Source organism: Centropristis striata, chromosome 5 (assembly GCF_030273125.1).
Source record: "Centropristis striata isolate RG_2023a ecotype Rhode Island chromosome 5, C.striata_1.0, whole genome shotgun sequence".
NCBI classification, from domain to species: Eukaryota; Metazoa; Chordata; class Actinopteri; order Perciformes; family Serranidae; genus Centropristis; species Centropristis striata.
This window is the reverse complement of record NC_081521.1, coordinates 27,466,270-27,485,608: the sequence shown is the minus strand read 5'-3', so window position 1 is coordinate 27,485,608 and position 19,339 is coordinate 27,466,270. Positions and strand designations below refer to the sequence as shown.

Below are 19,339 nucleotides of genomic sequence, written 5' to 3'. Positions count from 1 at the left end.
CACACACACACACACACACACACACATCCAGGTGGATTGGGTGCAGTAATCCTAATAATTGTTCAGACAGCAGTGATGACAGCTGTGAAAGCCTGAATGACAGACTGGACAGAGAAATGGCCTCATTCACTCATTCACTAACACCTGCTTATATAGTATGAGTGTAGTGTGTGTGTGTGTGTGTGTGTGTGTGTGTGTGTGTGTGTGTGTGTCATAGTATGTCATCATTCAGGCCTTCATGAGGAAGCTATTCCAGCAGACACTGTATTATTCTGTTTAATATGTTTTCATGTTGAATTCTTAGCAAAGACTATCACATAAATATGCACAACAGTTTCTCAGGCACCCCTTTTCAAGCTTCATTATATTACGCAGGACAGATAAAAGGACGAATGAGCGTGACTGAAAGAGAAAGAATAAATGTTACTCGGAAAAGGAAAGGAAATGAAAGGAAAGAAGGGATGAAGGAAACATGATGCAGGCATTAAGCAGAGAAGCAGAGAGGACTGAGGGGACAGAATAACCCAAATTACTTTTTACTTTTCTGTTCCAGGAGACACTGTCTCCCCCCTTACATATTTCATCCCTCCCACTCTTTATATAAAAAACCTTTCGCTAAATTATTGATAAATCAAGCGCGCGCTGCCCTCCATGTTTCTCTATCTCAGTGTTCCTGTCTTTCTCAAACACTAACACTCATCTGTACCGCCTTGTCAAACACATTCATTTTTCAGTAAAGGCACAAGGTTGTATTCTGTCACAGTGTATATTCTAGTGTGTGGTGAAGACCGGAGTGACCTGTTCCAAAAATTTACTGAAAGTTGACGACTCTTTCCTCTGACAACAGGATTTAGAACAAAAACAAACAAATATATCAGTACATTTGCATTTGTTTCGTTATTAGATATATTTGTTTGACAAATATATGCAATAGGTAACTGGGCAATTAGAAAGTAAATTGAAGTTAACATTAAATTCAAATAAATAAAAGTTGAGGTGTTTAAATGAAACATCTCAACTCAGCACCACCTAGTGGACAAGCTATTGATTGTATTATTTTACTACCAAACTGTTTTATTTGGTTTTTGCAGTATTCTTAACTAACGTAATAACATTACTACTATACTTTGCATCCAGGAATCAGAACAATAAAACAATGCAAAGTATCCTAATAATATGCTCTATCAATACTTTTTTCTCCACTTGTAGTCCTTGAAAGAAAGTTATGATATGTTATGTAAATAATTTTTGGTACAAAAAATTATTTGCATTACAGGACCTTCTTACACATTAACTTAAAATATCTCACAGTGACTTTTGGTTACACATAGGATATGCACAGCAGAATCCTGAGTCAAAGACTTGTGTTCGTTTGACCCATTAACGTACTTTGTCGCTCTTTATACTAAATCACCCAGCTTCTTTCTTTGCTCTCGTCATACTTACTACAGCCATTAGAGTTCATCACCTAATAACAAATGTAAATATGGGTCGTGGTAAGCTTGTTTGTATAAATTACCTATTTAGTCTCAGATACTAATTTTTACACACACCAACTGACAGACAGACCTACATTGCCATCCCTCGAGAAACAACTCTATCGTGGCAAAAAAATCAAGACCTTTAGAATTCAGTTGAGCAAACTTAGCTTCACTGCCCTCGATCAGTAAAACCTCCTCAGCAAAAACTGTATTTTTGTGATCTCATCGCTCCTTTGATGTCATCTTTCCCTTTTTTCCAGTCTTTTTCCCTACTCTTCCTACTGTTCTAATTACTTCTTGTCTTGTCTTTTCCGTGTGTGTGTGTGTGTGTGTGTGTGTTTGTGTGTGTTGCCTGTCTTCCCTCTGGACCGAAGGCTGCACGTGATTCAGCTCTACATGGTTCTGGTTACCCCTCAGCCTCTATCCATTTCTCTTCCATCTGTTTCAACCACTCCTTTGCTCCTCGGCACACTTTAAATACGTCTTTTTATTCATCTGTGCTTCTCTGAATGTCTCTTCAGCCATCTTAATTTCACTGTGACTCCCTCTTCATCACTTTCTAAGACTTTTTCTCTCTTAATTCTATTATCTTTCCTATATTTCTCTATTGATCCACCCTCCTCCATCATCTCTGTGTGTGGTCTCCATCTCCTCCAGTCCTAATCACCATTTTTGTCTCGCTTGACTTGAACTTAAAAGTAAGTTAGTAGTTACGAAATGTACTTCTTTTCTGTAATTTGCTAAAAGAAAGAATTGTATCTGCTGGCCATTACAAACATTGTTTAATCCCTCTGATATTTCTCTCTCCCTCCTCTCTTACTTCTTTAGTCTTTTTTCTCTTCTCTGTTTCATTCACTTCTTCCCAAGAGCTGCAGGCCTTAACCCACATAACACACACACACACGCGCACACACACATGCATACACAGTCTCCCTATAATATGCCTTCTTTATATCTGCATGTGTGTGACAGTTAATGGCGTGATTTGTCACGGTCCAAATAACATTTTGAACCATTCTTTCTCTTTACTCTGTGTGTGTCTATTTATCACTGTCATGTACACAGTAGTAGTACTTATATATAACCCTATAAGTAATCTGTAGGTCTCTCCTGAGGCATGGACAGTAGATTACAGTACAATAATATGAACAACCGTACTCCCCAGAGACCCTGAAGGCGTCACGCTACCTCAAAGTGAATAGAACACGAGTCTTTCTCCATCTGCCTCACTAACCGACTGATTTACACGCATCCTTGCTTCTTTCTGTCTTTTCTTTCATCTGTTTCTTCTCTCAGACTTTCTTCACTCTATGTTTCTTTACCACTTTATCACTCCTTCCTTCCCTGTATCCTTATATATCTCTCGATTTGCTTGACTTTCTTCTTTTCTTTGACTTTCCTCCTTAAGACTTACAAAGTCAAATTCTTGCACAGTTCCTTTCACACATATCGCCTGAGTTCCTTGTTGTTTTCATCCCTTACTAACCTACTTTATGTATTTGTCTTTCCTTCCTTTCCTTTCCTTTTCTGTTGCTTCCTCTCTTCTTTCCACCTTTAAGCCTGTGTCTGGATCGATAAAGGGGAGGTGAGAGAGCAGTTGGCCTTTACACTCGTTTCATTGTGGCATGAGCAGAATCACTTTGGAGAAAAGAAAGGAAGCAAAACTGAAAAGGATGTTTTGTGATTTTACTCCTCTCAAAACACTCATTCTCTCTCATCCTTTGCCTTTTAGCCCCTCACTTGGTCTCTATATTTATATACTTTATACTTTTTTCCCCTCCATCTGTTGCCTTTTCTTGACGTGGCACTCTCGCTTGCTTTCTTCCCCTCATCTATCTCCTTTTCTTGTTCATTGCAGTTCCAGCTCAGAGTATTCACCCTCCATCTTTCCATCTTGCTCTTTCTTCACCCTCCTCTTATGGACCAAGTATCAATGAGAGTAATATGAGGGGCTGTATGAGCCAAAATTCATTCTTTCCTCTCATGTACACAAAAGATACCTCTCACATTCACAATTTTACCTCTCACATACACAACAAAAAAAGTGAGAGGTATTTTTTGTGAATGTGAGAGGTAAAATTGTGAATGGTAGAAGTAAAACTGTGAATGTGAGAGGTAAAATTGTGAATGGTAGAAGTAAAACTGTGAATGTGAGAGGTAAAACTGTGAATGTGAGAGGTAAAATTGTGAATGTGAGAGGTAAAATTGTGAATGTGAGAGGTAAAACTGTGAATGTGAGAGGTAAAATTGTGAATGTGAGAGGTAAAATTATGTATGTGAGAGGTAAAACTGTGAATGTGAGAGGTAAAATTGTGAATGTGAGAGGTAAAATTGTGTATGTGAGAGGTAAAATTGTGAATGTGAGAGGTAAAATTGTGTATGTGAGGTAAAACTGTGTATGTGAGTGGTAAAACTGTGAATGTGAGAGGTAAAATTGTGAAAGTTTGAGGTAAAATTGTGTATGTGAGGTAAAACTGTGTATGTGAGTGGTAAAACTGTGAATGTGAGAGGTAAAATTGTGAATGTGAGAGGTAAAATTATGTATGTGAGAGGTAAAACTGTGAATGTGAAAGGTAAAATTGTGTATGTGAGAGGTAAAACTGTGAATGTGAGAGGTAAAATTGTGTATGTGAGGTAAAACTGTGTATGTGAGGTAAAACTGTGAATGTGAGAGGTAAAATTGTGTATGTGAGGTAAAACTGTGTATGTGAGGTAAAACTGTGTATGTGAGGTAAAACTGTGTATGTGAGTGGTAAAACTGTGAATGTGAGAGGTGAAATTGTGAAAGTGAGGGGTAAAATTGTGAATGTGAGAGGTAAAATTATGTATGTGAGAGGTAAAACTGTGAATGTGAGAGGTAAAATTGTGTATGTGAGAGGTAAAACTATGAATGTGAGAGGTAAAATTGTGAATGTGAGAGGTAAAATTGTGTATGTGAGGTAAAACTGTGTATGTGAGTGGCAAAACTGTGAATGTGAGAGGTAAAATTGTGAATGTGAGAGGTAAAATTATGTATGTGAGAGGTAAAACTGTGAATGTGAGAGGTAAAATTGTGAATGTGAGAGGTAAAATTATGTATGTGAGAGGTAAAACTGTGAATGTGAAAGGTAAAATTGTGTATGTGAGAGGTAAAACTGTGAATGTGAGAGGTAAAATTGTGTATGTGAGGTAAAACTGTGTATGTGAGGTAAAACTGTGAATGTGAGAGGTAAAATTGTGTATGTGAGGTAAAACTGTGTATGTGAGGTAAAACTGTGTATGTGAGGTAAAACTGTGTATGTGAGTGGCAAAATTGTGAATGTGAGAGGTAAAATTGTGAATGTGAGAGGTAAAATTGTGAATGTGAGAGGTAAAACTGTGAATGTGAGAGGTAAAATTATGTATGTGAGAGGTAAAATTGTGAATGTGAGAGGTAAAATTGTGAATGTGAGAGGTATTTTTTGTGTATGTGAGAGGTAAAATTGTGAATGTGAGTGGAAAAACTGAATGTAACAGGTAAAACTGTGAATGTGAGAGGTATTTTTTGTGTATGTGAGAGGTAAAATTGTGAATGTGAGAGGAAAAACTGAATGTAACAGGTAAAATTGTGAATGTGAGAGGTAAAACTGTGAATGTGAGAGGTAAAACTGTGAATGTGAGAGGTAAAACTGTGAATGTGAGAGGTAAAACTGAATGTAACAGGTAAAATTGTGAATGTGAGAGGTAAAACTGTGAATGTGAGAGGTAAAACTGTGAATGTGAGAGGTAAAACTGTGAATGTGAGAGGTAAAATTGTGAATGTGAGAGGTAAAATTATGTATGTGAGAGGTAAAATTGTGAATGTGAGAGGTAAAATTGTGAATGTGAGAGGTATTTTTTGTGTATGTGAGAGGTAAAATTGTGAATGTGAGAGGAAAAACTGAATGTAACAGGTAAAACTGTGAATGTGAGAGGTATTTTTTGTGCATATGAGAGGGAAGAATGAATTATGGCCTAAACAGCCCCTCGTAGAGCAAAAGCTTGTTTAGCCTTTCTTGGAAGTTTGTTAAAATGAGACTCCACTATTTAAAAGCAAATGGACTGTTAAAGACCATTGATTTCAAAATGACATTAAAAAAGTCTTAAACAAAACTTTTGGTTGATTTCTTTTCTTGGCAACTTTTAGCAAAGCTAAGATTTGTTCTTAAGGACCATTTTTAATGGAATGTTTGCAGAGAATCAGATTGTTGGCACATACTGTAAAATGTAGCATTTTACCTGACAAAGCAAGTAGTTTTTTTGCTGCCTGTATAATGGTTCTACAGATTTATTAACCAATCACTTAATGCCTTTCCTTGTTATCGCCCGTGAGTTAGTATATTGTTCTCTCAGCAGTTGAATTAAGCTTCAGTATGTTCACTTTAAATGCCACAGAGGAATGCAACATAAACTCCTGTATTGTTCCAATTTGTACCAGGTATTTCTTTTAAATTTATGCTCCAATTAGTGGCATAACAAACGTCTTTTGTGGAAATGCTAATCTAGCTCATAGGTCAAAGTGATGGTGGAGGAGAGAGGAGTCAGTGGTCTGGCATTTCCCTCTAGTCACTAAAAGAATATGAGATAACATGCTACATGAATGACTAAATGCTATCAGTCGTACCCCTGGTTGGTTGTGCATGTTTATTTATTTATGTGCATTTTCCTATTTATACTTACTGTGCCTTCCTCCTAATTAAGTGTGCCTTCCTCCTAATTAAGTACATTTAATTTGTGTAGAATTAGGGTCAAAGAACAAAAAAACAGGAAATGAATAAATTAAAGTGTTACTATTATCAAGAAAAAATGTTATAGGCAATTATAGGTCATATTTAATTAATTAAACCTAAGTTAAATCAATGAATGCAATTAAGAATAATTTTAATCACTAATTAAATTACCAAGGGTTAATGTATGGAAATCACGCTTTCGTAGATCCATGCACCAAGTTAATGGGTGTGTGTGTGTGTGTGTGTGTGGAGGTGTGGAAGAGAGGTAGCTAGCAAGGTAGAAAAAAATAAACAACTACAGCTGTGGGAGTAGGACAGCAATAAAAGTTTTTAACAGAACTAAAAAGGGGAAAACTTGAAATGAAATATAATACTATAAACACTGACGATGATAAAAGTAAAAGAATGGAGAAATGACAGTAATTCCTCAGAGGAAAGATGAGAGGTTCAGGTCTGACTTCATCCACACAGTGAGGAAGAAGAAGTCCAACAGTGGAATGAATAGCTTTTTCTATTTGAGCTGAACGGTATCGATCGTCTGGGAGGAGATGGTTTTGAGTGTGTGTGTGTCTGCAAGTACAGTTCTATGTGTGCAGTGTATGACCAGAGGGGACGTGCCGTATGGGGCAAGTCTGACCTGCTGGCAAGAGGAAAAAGAGCTTGTTGTGGTAACTCAGAAATGAATTCTTTACTGGATTAATGCATGATGTTAAAGCTTGCTGCTGTTATTTATCATTATTCTACAATTTAAGGTCAGTGACTGGATATAAGGGCTTTATAATGGTGATTGAGAGCTCTTGGCACGAGAGGGTGCTATGTAGAGCTAGCCCCAATCGCAATGTAACATGTAGAAGTGTGGGAAAACAACAGTACACATGCCAAAAGCCTTCTGTTATCAAAGGCTTTGAACGCTGATTGCCCATTCCCAGTTGAAGTTTGATTAGCTATTTGTTGTCGTCATTTACTCATCAAAAGAAGATAGTCACTGCAGTCACCATGAACAATGTGGATCACCTACTACAACATAAATTAGAAAGTCTGCCTTTTGAAGAAAAACACAAGTAAAATATCTCAGTGTCAACCAGCTATGGGATATTGTTATAAACCAAACTGCTAGTAAATGAAAACGACTCCCTGCTAAATATGGTTGTAGTTAAAAAATGCTAGCTTGTCGGAGAAGACTTCTCATGTGTGTTGTTAAAAATGGATGGTACCTGGTGAAAACAAGCTTCTAGGATCTCAGGTATCTTTATATAATGATTACCAAGCATGACAGCAGCAGGACAACACAATAAAATTGGGCAAATACAGCTACTCGAACTAAGCACAAACGAATGGGGAGCAGAGTAACACTAAATTGAAGACAGAATAGGTGTATTCAGTATGATTATTACTTGTGTTAAACTGGGGTAAATGTGAAATAGTAGAAAACTGTGGTTTTCTGGTTTTGCACCTTTGTAAAGTGCAACCGTTTTTGCCTCATCATTTATTCCACCTAAAATGAGACAGTGTACAAACATATGTTGTGTACATGTTTTCCTTGCTGGAGTACATATAGTTAATGCATGTCTCTGTGTGTGCACTGTATGCAGATGGAAGTTTTCTCTTACCTCCACCAGATGTGGCGTGGGGTTAAAGCCACACAGGTTACACACTTGGCTGTGACACTGCGTACAGGTGTTGTAGTTGGGTGGGTCGGAGCTGCCGATGTTCAGTTCTGTTTTACAAAGAGGACAGTTCACTTTAGGCTTCACAGGCTCTGGAGCAGGCACGGGGGCCGCAACGGGCTCCTGCTTCTGCTGCACTTTATGTGCAGGTGTTTGCTGATGTTGTTGTCCTTGCTGCCCTTTTTGATGATGTGCGGGCGACTGCTGTTGTGGCATTCCTTGTTGATGGGGCATGGTCTGCTGCTTCTGGGCTGGTGCATGCGGCCCACCCATTTGGGGACCTCCCATTTGAGTTGGTGGATAAGGGCCTCCCATTTGGCTCTGCGCATGAGGACCCCCCATTTGGCTCGGTGGGTAAGGACCTCCCATTTGGCTTTGCACATGAGGACCCCCCATTTGACTATGCCCATGAGACCCCCCCATTTGGCCTGGCCCATGAGGACCCCCCATTTGGCTCTGCACTTGAGGACCCCCCATTTGGCTTGGCCCATGAGGCACCCCCATTTGGCCTGGCCCATGATGACTCCCCATCTGGCTTGGTGCATGTGGACCACCCATTTGAGTTGGTGCATGAGGCCCCCCCATACTGAAGGGCTTGGTGCCAGGGGCCCCTTGTTGTTGCTGTCTGTTGTCGGACGCTGCATTGCTGAACACCACCTTGCCTCGTGCAGGGCTCGGTTGGGTGGAGGCGGTGGGTAGAGGGTCGACATTGATCAGGGTACTCGCCTGATTGAGCAGCGACGCCCCGAAGCCAAACAGTTTGGTCAGGCCATCCTGGGCAGGAGGAGGCGCATGACTCTGAGGTTTGTGGGCTGGGGAGGAGCCAGCACTTCTGGTCTGGTCATGGTGCCGCGCCATAGACTGATGCATCGGTGAACCGCGACCCAAATCGGGCTGGGACGGAGCCTTGGTCAAACCAGGGAGGGGCACAGCACCAGGGTGGGGAATCCGTGGACCTCCAGGCTGGTTTGGGCCTCCTGTGGGAGCTCCAACTGCTCCTTGAGCTCCAACTGCTCCTGGAGCTCCAGGACCTCTCTGGGAGTATGGGTCGGACCTCATGCCCTGCTGAAAGGACCCTGTCTGAGACTGGGGGCCGCCAGGGCTTTGGTGTCTCTGCAAGCCTGGAGAGGTATGAGGCTGGGTCTGAGGCCCCGGCTTGGACGTAGGGTAGGACTCAGGATGAGACTGGGGATACTGTTGCTGGGGTTGGGAGTATGGCTGAGACTGGGAGTAGGGTTGAGTCTGGCCGTAGGGTTGAGTCTGAGACTGGGGCTGCTGCTGCTGCTGCTGATGCTGCTGCTGCTGTTGCCGCTGGGAGGGCTGACTCTGTGCCAAAGGTTTGGGCTGTGCTGCTGCTGCCGGCTGTGTTGGCTGAGGTGCAGGCTGCTGAGGCTGGACGAAGGGTTTGGCTTGGTGGGATGGAGAGTGAATCTGCTGTTGGCTCTTAGAGCGAGGCGTGGTCATATCAATGCCAAGAGCTCTCTGCATCTGACAATTGAGACACAGCCACTCCTGGACCTGCAGACATAGAACAGTTTGATGTTATTTAAAAACCCTCTCCTGGGAGAAAAATCATTTTAGTTTGTCTGTTTGGTAATATCACATATAGATTCTGTGTCAGCTGGTTCCAACTCTTCATTGAAGCTAAATATCTATACAGAATTACATTTTTAACATGATGCATTTGGTACCTTTGGTATCTCCACTGGAGCTTAAACTAAGGTTTAATGAGGTTGAACAATGGCAGCACAACATGTGTTTTCACTGACTGGGTCAGTAAGGTTGAGGAGGTTATGACCGCTGTTTGCTTTAGCAGTATAAAAAAACATCTTTGTGTTGAAACCAGGTATAAGAAAGCAAACGAAAATGAAAGAAAAAGAAGGAGAATAAGAAAATACAGGAGAGCATACAAACAAAAAACCCCACTATAATTCATTGATTTTATCCATCCAAGCTCATTGCTATTGATTACTTTAAATTTCATCGCTGACTCAGACCGGGTGCACCAGTGTCTCATGGACACTGTATTCATTCAGCCAACTTCAAAGCTGCAGATGATAGACAGAGTGCATCTGGATGGCTACACATAGAAAATGGTCCATCTTTCTTCCAGTGGAAAACAGAAGTGCAGAGAGAATAGTTGTAATCAACCAGAAATAGAGGGAGAGAGAGGTAAATCAACCACAAATTGACTGCAGTGCTGAGTGATTGCTGAGCCGAAACCGCAACCTGAGTGAAAAAGCATTACATCTCTCACAGACACACATAAATCCACACGGGTACACAGGTATGCACATATATAGAAATCAAGTGACACAAGCGCGACACAAACAGATATAACAAGAGACACACACAGTCAAATGACATGAATGCGAAGCACCCCTCAGAAGCTAAAAATAAAAAAGCATCACCCCTCCTCCTCCTCTTCTCCATGTTTTCCTTCTTCCTTCTCTTCTTCCTCCAGATGAGAGCTGATACTCCCTCGTGTCCGGACCTTGCTTGGCTCTCTAATTTCCCCCGACTGCAAAAAAACACACAGCTCCAGTCTGAACTGTGTCAACCTGCTCTCGTCCTGTCTGTCCTACTGTAGCTTTGCATCCTCCACAGCCACCCAGCTGCCATAAATAGTGCTATTTTAGCTCCTCTGCAACCAGAGCAAAGCTAGTAAATCTGTGCACGTTTCAAGCGTTTCTCCCATCCCCTTTCCTTCCCACAATGCAACGCGCAGACGTACTGTATCACCCCGCCCGCTATCCAATGAACACCCCCCCACCCCCGCCCCCTACAATTTTTTTTGCTAAAGGACAAGTTGGCTCTCTGAATTTGAGGGGAAGATATGGAAAAAAAATGTCTGCATCAGTCACGTACCCTAACTAAGCACTGACTCCCACCGTGCTGTCCCAGCCTGCTTTGCAGTCTGGCATTTTCTAGCTTGACAGCAGTACTGATCCCATGTTCTGTTAACTCAGCGGCTACAGCCACTGCTACAGCCTGACATCCTCCTTTCCTCCTTAACATATTCTCTTTGTAGCTATCTTTCCTCTCCTCTCCTCTGTGCGTCTCTCCTCCCTGTTTTTTCTCTCCTTCACATCCCCTCTACACTTTCCCATTTCCTTCTTTTCTGCCTTTACCCCCATTTTTCTCCTCTCTCTCTGATCAGCTTGAAAATGTAGGTCTCGTTCCCTGAATAGCTGAAGCGGAAGGAGATTTAAAAGTATAATTTTGCTGTGCAGGCTCCTCCCATGTTGTGCTGCCATAATTACATCTGATGAAGATGGCGAGAGGGAGATGAAGAGAGGTAGATAGGGAGAAAGAGAAGGAGGGGGGGGGGGGGGCTGATTTTAATGAGTCCCTGTCTATCCCTCTGCTTTATAAGCAACATCACAAGAGACACTTGAATGAATGAGGGATAACGCGAGGGATGGAGGGATGGGAAAGAGCAAGGGAGGCGATGGAGAGCTAGAGGAGTCAGCAGTTTTTAAATCCAGGCAGCTCTTCAGCTCTCATCATGTCAAGCTTAATCAGCAGCACAGAATATCCACTTCTGCTTCACTGTGGTTAATACCAGTCAATCCTTGACACACCTGAGTCCTGTTGCTAACAAGTGAGGAAGAATCACATTGATAAGGGTTTGTTTAAAGGTTCAGTTCACCAAATTACCTCAAATAGCATCAAGCCATACAGATAGCTTTGATTATATTCATCCAGGTTTTTAGATATCAGATTTTTATGCTCCAATACTAACAAGTTCCCCAAACCATACCTCTACCACCCACACAAGCAAAATTAGCACTTCAACTACCTAAAGATAACGGTCGACAAATGAAATAAATGGACCTAGGTGACATTACGCCCGACATAGCTACACACATACTATACATGTATAAGTTACGTAACTTCAAATCACAATGTTGGCTTTTTTATTTCACACGGGACACTGGGCACTTGGGTCAATGTCCTACCCATCCACCACACATCCTGCCCACTCAAAGTGGACCTTTTATTCTTTATACTACTTCCACCTTCGCTTTTGCACTCCATACTCCAACTACTGGTTTGCTATGATTCTTGATATACTACAGCCACTAGAGGGCGCCGCAAACCACAAACGTTAATATGAGTTGTTTAAGGTTGCAAGGCATTGAAATATTATTTCCTTATTATAATGTCAAATTTCATTGTAATTTGCCTTTGCTGAGTGTGGTTTTCAATGGAGATGCTTATTTGGTAAAATGTAGGGTAACGCTTTATATTAAGGTCCTTGTAATAACCATTAATTAACAAGTAATACGGCCTTTGTAAGTCCTTACAAGATGCTTATTAACATTATTGTGTGTTTATAAGCTTATATAAGTATTAATAATGGCATTACAAACACCCATGACCCACCCATTATGTCTTTGCCATGCCTTTATTGATCTTATTTTGTTTGCTTATTGATATTAAAATATACTTTATTGCTCATCTATTATAAGTTAACTATAAGTTAACTATGCGTTTTGCAACTACCGGATCTAAAGCGAGAACAATGCCTTATTACTTGTTAATTAATGGTTATTAAGGACCTTATAATAAAGCGTTACCAAAAGTAGTTCCATTGAAAATTGTTCATATAGATAGATATGGATTAAAGTATATCTAAATCTAGGCAAACAAAACCAAAACTATCTTCATGGCTGGGTATCACTAGTGCAAGCTTTTAACAGATTCTAACCTCAAACTGTGCTTTCCTGTGCCTGTAAAACTGCACCTGATATTTGCATTCAATTGAAGTCACACTAAGGCCATCATGAAATCAGATTTTCATTTCACAATTATAATGGCATAAAGAATTTACAATAACAATATTATTATAATATCTAAACAAAATGTAACGCTATCACTCAATTTCATCTTTAACTTTCTTTATTGTGCATTTGGGTGTGGCTGGGATTTGAAGGAGGTGGATGAATGTATATATGTATGTATTTTTCTTTACCAGGAACTTCTTGTGTTGGCAAAACAAATATTTTACATACTGCATATGTATTGAGTATTTCATTATACCTTCCACCATGTAGTTATATGAGTAGACTAAGCTCATTTTGTATTAAAAGTATGGCATTTTTGCTATTTTGGTTTACATTAGTCTGCACCAAACTGTGCAGTGTGTATACTTTGTGTGTATACTTTTTTGTGTGCAGCAGATATCACAGTTGGATTAAGTCCAGCCAAAATTTTCAGCAAAATAACCTCTAAACAGAATACAAAAGGAGGTGTTGTCAGTGCAATATAATAATACAACCAGGTGATATAATATGTTCACTCACACAGAGCATCAGCATAAACCCACAACCGAGACCGAGAGTTTTTATTCAGTTATTTTTCACTTAACCTTTAACCAGGAAGCCCTGCTGGGATGAAAAATATCTTTTTCAAGAGAAAGTTGGCCATGAAGCAGCATGTAGTAAGTGAAAATGTGTGGGTTAATGCAATGACTAACCCAGGAGGGGACTTCTACGAGTGAGTGAGTGAGTGAGTGAGTGAGCGAGTGAGTGAAGATTAAAGACATCTCAACTGCAGAGGCAAAGAAAGCCCAATATATAGTCAATATTATGCTCACTGATGGAATATTACATCTGTCAGGTCTCTGCTATCATTGGCTTGCTCAGATCTTTAACTTTAACTGATCGTATCAACGTGTTTTTCCACTGCATGCCATAGTAGAAAAAGCACAGGTGTTACTAATAACATTTACAATGGCTCTGCTCTATAAGTGTCTCTGTTAACCATGCAAGTGTGACAGTGAGCCAGCATGAGCAATATAAGGACCCTGGAACTTAATTAAGTATTAAGTTATAAGAATTACATATTTTAACCTCTCCTTTCATGATTTTGTTAGAAGGTACATCCTTTTCTTTTATACTGACTGCAAAAAACACAACATAAAGACGAATATGCAGTCATTATGTAGTGTAGAATTGGGATGCAGTATTCGGAGGTCAATAAAGATCACATAATAAAACAGCAGCCAGCAGCCTGAGACAAAATGCAGACAGATAACATTTAACCTTGTTTATAAGCAATCCCCATCTCCTGACCCTCAAGGACTACCTCAGGCCTCATGTTGGAAACCACAGCTCTGACGGAGACTGATAAGCCTGTCAAAAGGCAGCTTTGACAGGTGCCTGATGTACCTCTAAGCGCTGGAGTACAGGTGTCACTTCAAGTTACAGCCCATTTATAACTTTCTGTGTACGGTTCACAAACCAGTCAGTTTGCATATGGTGCGTCAGCCAGCTCAGGCAATTTTGAGGCCTGTGGAAGTTATTACACGAATAAGTGGCTGCAAATGTCTGTTCTGAAAGGAGGAAAATGAGCCCTGACAATCTCAAATCATGCTGACTCTGCACTCTCCTACACTCTCCACTAAGGAAAAAAAGATTGGTAATTTTCCTGAAAAACTAATTTCGGCAGAAGCCCAAATTTGAGGCTATTTCTGAATGTTTTTGTATAATTATATTTAAAGTTTGGTAATGGCTTATGCATGAATCACAGAAGTGGTCAATGGCCCAATGACAGAGAAACTATATATATACATATATATATATATACATATATATATATATATATATATATATATATATATATATATATACATATATATATATATATATATATATATATATATATATATATATATATATATATATATATATATATATATATATATATATATATATATATATATATATATATATATATATATATATATATATATATATATATGCAGTGTTTCCCACAGACCAGGTAGCAATGTGTGGTGCTCCATGACACCGGTGGGTGAATCGAGTGTCACAGTGTGGTGCAGTCGGTCATTGGGTGGATGCAGCGGGCGGTGTTCAACACTTTCTGAAGCTGCCACATGAAAAAACCTGTTTCTATTGTTATTAAGTTATTAAGCTATTACACTATAAAGCTACAGCATTTCAGCTCAATCTTACTTCTTTAAAAGTAAGTTATTTAAGAGAAGACAACTAAAAACATTTTTACCAGAACCCTGCCTGGTTTCATTCCTCACCCCAACTAGTTCAATCTTTAGATTCTGTGACAGGAATGATTTGCACAAAACAACTTCAATTGGAGGTTTTTATTTCAAATAATTAACTTAAGACCTACCTCAACCAATAACCTGTTCTAACTGTTTTGGTAAAATAATGTAAAAAATAAAATATATTAACACAAATAAAATAAAGAAAATAAAGAAACTACCTAAGGAACAAAGCCTGATTCAGATTCTTTGTAGGTTCTTATACTGTAGCCTATTTAGTGCACAGCTTCATGTCCTATCAGAAAACCTAATTTTTCTTGGCTTCCTGAAAAACAACTCAAGAGCTCTTCATAAGGGACCTCCTTGGGTTCAGGCCCATTTATGGATAGTCTTGCTTGAGAAACAGCAAAAAAAACAGCCACAGACAAATCAGAATTAAAATAGGCTACTTTCCCCACTCGTTTTTTTTTTAAATTTAAAGTCTAAACTTCTCTGTTTCCACCTCACCTGTTGTTTCAGCAGCTGCCTGTCTTACAGGAGCATTTTGTCTGCTGTCCTCCTCTATTTCTCCCTGAGCACCACTGTTTGATGCCTATAGAACATTCAGATAAATTAACATTTACGAGCCATTTAACTGTTCAGACTGATACCTCCTCATGCTGCTCCTTGTCCTCTTGACGAGGCCGTTTTTGCCGTGAAAAAAAACATTCAATACTCATCTGGATTAAAGCAGGAAAGATTCAGAAAAACTACTGATAACTACAACAATAATAATATTCATAATAACTTAAAAAATGTGGTCTATTCTTTTTGATTTGACTGTGGGCATAGTAGTCTACTCTTTTGTCAATCATTTTGTGGCGGTCGGTCTCTATTCTGTGGCGATGCGCCACAGAATGGTCTATGTGTGGGAAACACTGATATGTGTGTGTGTGTGTGTGTGTGTGTGTGTGTATGTGTATTTTGCATTTAGTTTATGTGCCAGACTTATCCAAACCTTTTTTTCCAAAATGTCATAAATGTGCTTCTGAATATTTCAAGACATGATCAAATTTTTTCAACTGTCATAAGCCTTGGAGCTTATGACAGAAATGTTTACAAGACCAAAAAAATCAATGTTTTCTTTTTCTGGAATTGCAAATGCAGACATATATTGTCAGAGGCCCTGGGGCTACAGATGTTTTGGAGGCCATTCCCTCCCTACACAATATGCCACAGCAACATTAAATCAATACCCCGTCAACGGCACCAGAAAAATAGTAAATTAAGTGCCCTTCTTGTCAGTAAAGAAAATTTTACATTTAATTTAATTTCACATTTAAACACATCACAAGCAAAGAACCCGTATGCAAACTGGTATGAAAGAAGGCAACAATCATACTGCTTGTCTGTAAATTATTGGTTCCTTTTTAGTGTATGTTTGACAATTATACATGTATTGATATTTAGCGTTTATTTAGCGTTAGTATTTTCGCCATTTTTGTTTTTTTGTGCAGCAAGATATTGTGTCGGGGAGTTGTCAAAATAACGCTGCAAAGTTACGATTTCACAGACACAGCCACATCGAAGCTATACAGAGCAGTGAAGCTTAAAGTTGAGGAAAGTGTGATAAAATGCTGCAGTTGTTGTCGTCCATACATGTTTGATATCAGTTAAGTTCAGTTTGACTGAATACTTCTGTCTGTCAGTCTGTGGGTTTGACTCATTGTGGAGAAATAAAAAGACTGAAGTGAGATGAATAGACTGAGAATTTTCTCTTATTTGACAAAACAATTCTTGATTGAATTTAATTTTGTGGACACAAAATGCAGTTAAACAGTTAAATCGCAATATATTGTATACCATATCGCAAAATGCTTAAAATTCCAATAATTTCATATTGTGTTTCAAGTATCAGGATAAAATCATATCGTGGGGCCTCTGCTGATTCACACCTCTATTGCCAAAATGGAGTTATAGATATGTCACTGCATTGAATTTATTTGTTTCTAAGCTGCACCCTGTGTTTGATGTGTAGCGCTGTCCATGGTGCTGATCATGTAACTGTCATAGTGTTGCTGCTTTAGTGACTTTGTTTTGCACTAATAACTGACTTAGGCCTCGAACTGTTTGTGTATGAATTGTAAGGAATAAATCGGGTGAGATGACATGACTTTAGCATACTTTACCATTTTGATAAATAACGGGTTGGGTCAGGTCATAATTAATCATTTAAACTGAACTACATTTTAGTGTCATCATTTAAATATACAGTAAATAAGCATATCATTTCATGTATTCTTTTAACACAAAAGCCGTGTAATATAAGACTACTGATTATGAATCCAATGTTGCATTAAAAAGCCAGAAGAATGAGTCACAATTATATGTTGTTTATATCAAATCCAATAACTTGACAGCAGAGGTTGTTTATCATTGCCTTTCCAGAGCAACCTATATCTCAGTTATTAATATGATTCATGTGAGCTTTTTCAGGCCATGTTTATGGTTAAGGTCTGGTTAATTTAAAGCCCAAATGAATTTAATTTGCATGTTTTATTCCTGCTACAGCATGCATATCTACTCTGTTAATCACATATCCTGTGCACTGCATTGAGACAGTTATAAATCTTTGAGACTACTGTCAATGTAAACTTGATTCCATACAGCAAATTTAATTGTTTCATTTAAAGCTGTATTTGTACAAAGCAGTAACGTCACCATTATATCATAAATACACGGCCACATAGACCAACAGCTAGAGAACACAACACAGGAGCCACTTTAGCGTTGTCTTGTTGAGTGAGCTACATAATGTGCTTTGCTAATGTCAGTTTTCAGGCTAATTTAGATAATTACAGAAATATTGCATATGCATGATTTGAAATGAAGAGTACAGTTCAAATGTGTTCACTTTGTCTCTGGTTCCCCTGCTGGAGCTCAGCTGGCCAGTCATTGACAAACAATGACACTCCCTTTCAAACTAACTGACAGAAAAAAATGGTATTTCTGATTTTTCCCCATAAGACCTTTTTCGCATTAATAAACTTAAAAATAATTACTAAATGTGATTTTAATTGGGCTTCAAAGGAAAATAAAACTTAAAAAGATTTCGGTCATGGTTCGAAGAAACTAATGTCGGTCTGAGGCAGGATTGAGCTGCAGCATCAGAGTTGAAAACTTTGTCACACAAAAAACCCCACTATTTGTGTCTTATGAGAGAAAACATCATTACTCCATATTTGTTCAATAAGACATACCTGCTGTAACATCCTCATACAAAGGGTCACACCGTAGAGTTAAAGCAGCAAAATGCAAATGACTTGAATCAGTTTGAAAATAATCAGAAGTGAATATTGTGTGATTAGAGATTTAGCTCCTTCATGTTACACAGAATGAGATCTAATGGCACTGACAGGAGTGTCAGGTTACCTACTTGTACAATTTATGGCAAATAGGTCAAATCAACTCACACATGTCCATGCACACACACATTCCTAGCCAAGACTAGAAATACTGCTTTACACACACACACACACACACACACACACACACACACACACACACACACTGCAGACCATGACTGTAGCCTCTCATCCCCGGCTTATCCTAAGTAGCTCAGCTCTCCTCAAACCTGCAGGACTCACATGTCTGTCTTTCTTTCTTTGTTGCCGTCCTTCTTATTTCTGTGCAGACCTCTCCATTCACTCATCTACCCACACAAACATTCACCCCTCCACCTACCCAAACACACACACACACACACACACACAACACAACACAGGTCTGAGCTTCTCTTGAAACAATCATTAACTTGGAGGTCAGGTCCATCTATTCAAGAGGATGAACTCTGTCAGCACTGAGTCTCTGACACACACACACACACACACACGGACGCACACGGATGCACACACGCACACACACACGTCAAGAACCTTTCATTTGATTCATTTCAAAAGGTCTACCAGTGTCAAACTGTTGAACAGATGTTGAAACATGGATAAGGAAATGCATTTGATGGTGATAAAGTTCAAATATAATACAAATGCCCCTTATGATGTAATAAATCTTACTTTTACAGCCTGTACTTTGAAGACTTTATTGAGGAATCCAGGTAGAAAGTCAGAGTATATTACCACAACCGATTGTGGGTAATTTGCTGTACTGTCACACTAATCAATGGAAGGCTATGCTTTTACAAAATGCAGATTTAAAGTTCTGATCTACAACTTCCTGTTTTGCAATTCGATGCACCACTGTGGAGTTTGTGTAACACACTTTTGGAGATTACCTGTCAATCAAAAGAATTGGGCAGGACTCTTTAGTCAGAATTTTAATCTCTCTGTTGTTCTGTTTCTGTGCCAGCCTTTTTTCCCCCCTCTACACAGTGCATTGAAACTGGAGGATAAAACACACAGCTAGTCTGTCCTAAAAGCAGGAGAAGAAGAAGAGCGA

General features: G+C 39.2%; 1 protein-coding gene across 1 annotated transcript in view; it reads right to left on the bottom strand.

Annotated features, from left to right (window-relative positions):
* bsna (bassoon presynaptic cytomatrix protein a) overlaps positions 1-19,339 on the bottom strand; it is a 145,683-nt gene that overhangs the window by 94,698 nt on the left and 31,646 nt on the right. The window contains exon 2 of the mRNA XM_059333869.1: positions 7,819-9,393. Within this exon, the coding sequence (XP_059189852.1) occupies positions 7,819-9,393 (1,575 nt within the window). The remainder of the gene's footprint in view (positions 1-7,818; positions 9,394-19,339) is intronic.